Genomic DNA, 1341 nt, shown 5'->3' with positions numbered 1-1341 from the left:
CCGCCGCCGCAGGAACCGCCCGAGCTGCTGCAGCGCGCCGGCGCCCGGCGCGGGCGCGGGCGCGGCCGCTGGCGCCGCCTGCTCGCGCGCCGCGGGGGCGGCGGTCGCGGCGGCCACTGCGGGTGCGGGTGAGAGCGCGGCGGCGTGGCCCGCGGGCCGCGGCTGGCCTGGCTTCAGGGTCGAGCCAGGCGCGGCAAACACGGCCGCATGGGTCGCGTTGGCGGGGTACCGGACCTGGGGGGGGCGGCAACGTGTCCGCAGGGCAGGCAGGTGTCAAGCGGGCGGGCGCGAGGGCGGCGTTTTGGGGTGCCGGCGCCCTGCTGCGAGGCACGGGGGCCTGGGGCGTCCGGACCCAGCAGGGCGGTCAACCCTGGCAGCACCGGCAGGCGCGAAGCGCCGCAGGCGCAGACAGGGGAGAGCGAGACCAGGCGCCCGCTGGCACGCGGGCGTGGCGTAGGCGTGTGCGCGCGCACACACACACACACACACACACACACACACACACACACACACACACTCACACACACACTCACACTCCCTCTCTCTCTCTCACGCTCACACACGCAACATTAAACATACACACACGCGCACGCACACGCACACACACACATACACACCACCAGCCAAACCCCATCCACGCATCAGCACGCCTCACACCCCCCCCCCCAAGACCCGCACCCACCTCCACATCTGATCCAAACACATCCAGTATCAGGTCCCGCAGCTTCACCCTGCCCAGGGCCGACAGGTCCAGCTCGTAATTGTAGCTGGAGTGACAAGATTGAACATTGGTGGGAGGGGCAGCAAGCGCCCATGGCGGGCGGATGATCGTGTGGATGATCGTGTCAAATCAGATCAGATCAGATCAGATGATGCGAAGTGGCGTCGGAGAGGGGCGGCGCGCGACCGGGGACGCGAGGCGGGGCGGAAGGGGGGGTTCAACCGCCGGGCGCGGCTGGCGTGGCGCGGCTGCGCGGAAGCGAAGGACGGGGCGCAGGAGAGCGCTCGACGCAAGCACGCACAACCCCGGCACACGCGCGCATGCGCGCGCGCGCGCTCACGTAGCGAGGAAGTCGCCCTTAATCATGCAGAGGCTGTAGCCGCCCGCCTCCGCCTCCGGCCCCGCAACCAGCGCAGGTTCGGCCGCCAGGCCCTGCGCTCCGCCGCCCGACGCGGCGGCCGGCGCCGCCTCGGGGTCCCCGCCGGCCCCAGGGGCGGCCCCGGCGTCCGGCGCGGCGGCGGCGGGGGCGCTTGCGGCGGCCACCTCGGGGCCGTCCTGTAGCTTTGTGAGCTTGCTAACAATAAGTTCTTTCAGATCCGCAATCATGCGCTGCTGCGCCG

At 71.6% G+C, this 1341-nt stretch overlaps 1 protein-coding gene across 1 annotated transcript in view; it reads right to left on the bottom strand.

Annotated features, from left to right (window-relative positions):
* The window catches only part of MNEG_16230 (hypothetical protein), a gene marked incomplete at both ends in the record, with an annotated part of 2302 nt that extends 975 nt beyond the window's left edge, over nucleotides 1–1327 (bottom strand). Inside the window, 2 exons of the mRNA XM_014035300.1 lie at nucleotides 683–767; nucleotides 1062–1327. Of these exons, the coding sequence (XP_013890754.1) occupies nucleotides 683–767; nucleotides 1062–1327 (351 nt within the window). The remainder of the gene's footprint in view (nucleotides 1–682; nucleotides 768–1061) is intronic.
* Nucleotides 1328–1341: the final 14 nt, after the last annotated feature.

The sequence above is a fragment of the Monoraphidium neglectum genome, assembly GCF_000611645.1.
Source record: "Monoraphidium neglectum strain SAG 48.87 unplaced genomic scaffold scaffold06138, whole genome shotgun sequence".
Lineage (NCBI taxonomy): Eukaryota > Viridiplantae > Chlorophyta > Chlorophyceae > Sphaeropleales > Selenastraceae > Monoraphidium > Monoraphidium neglectum.
This window is presented reverse-complemented; position numbering and strand designations above follow the sequence as displayed.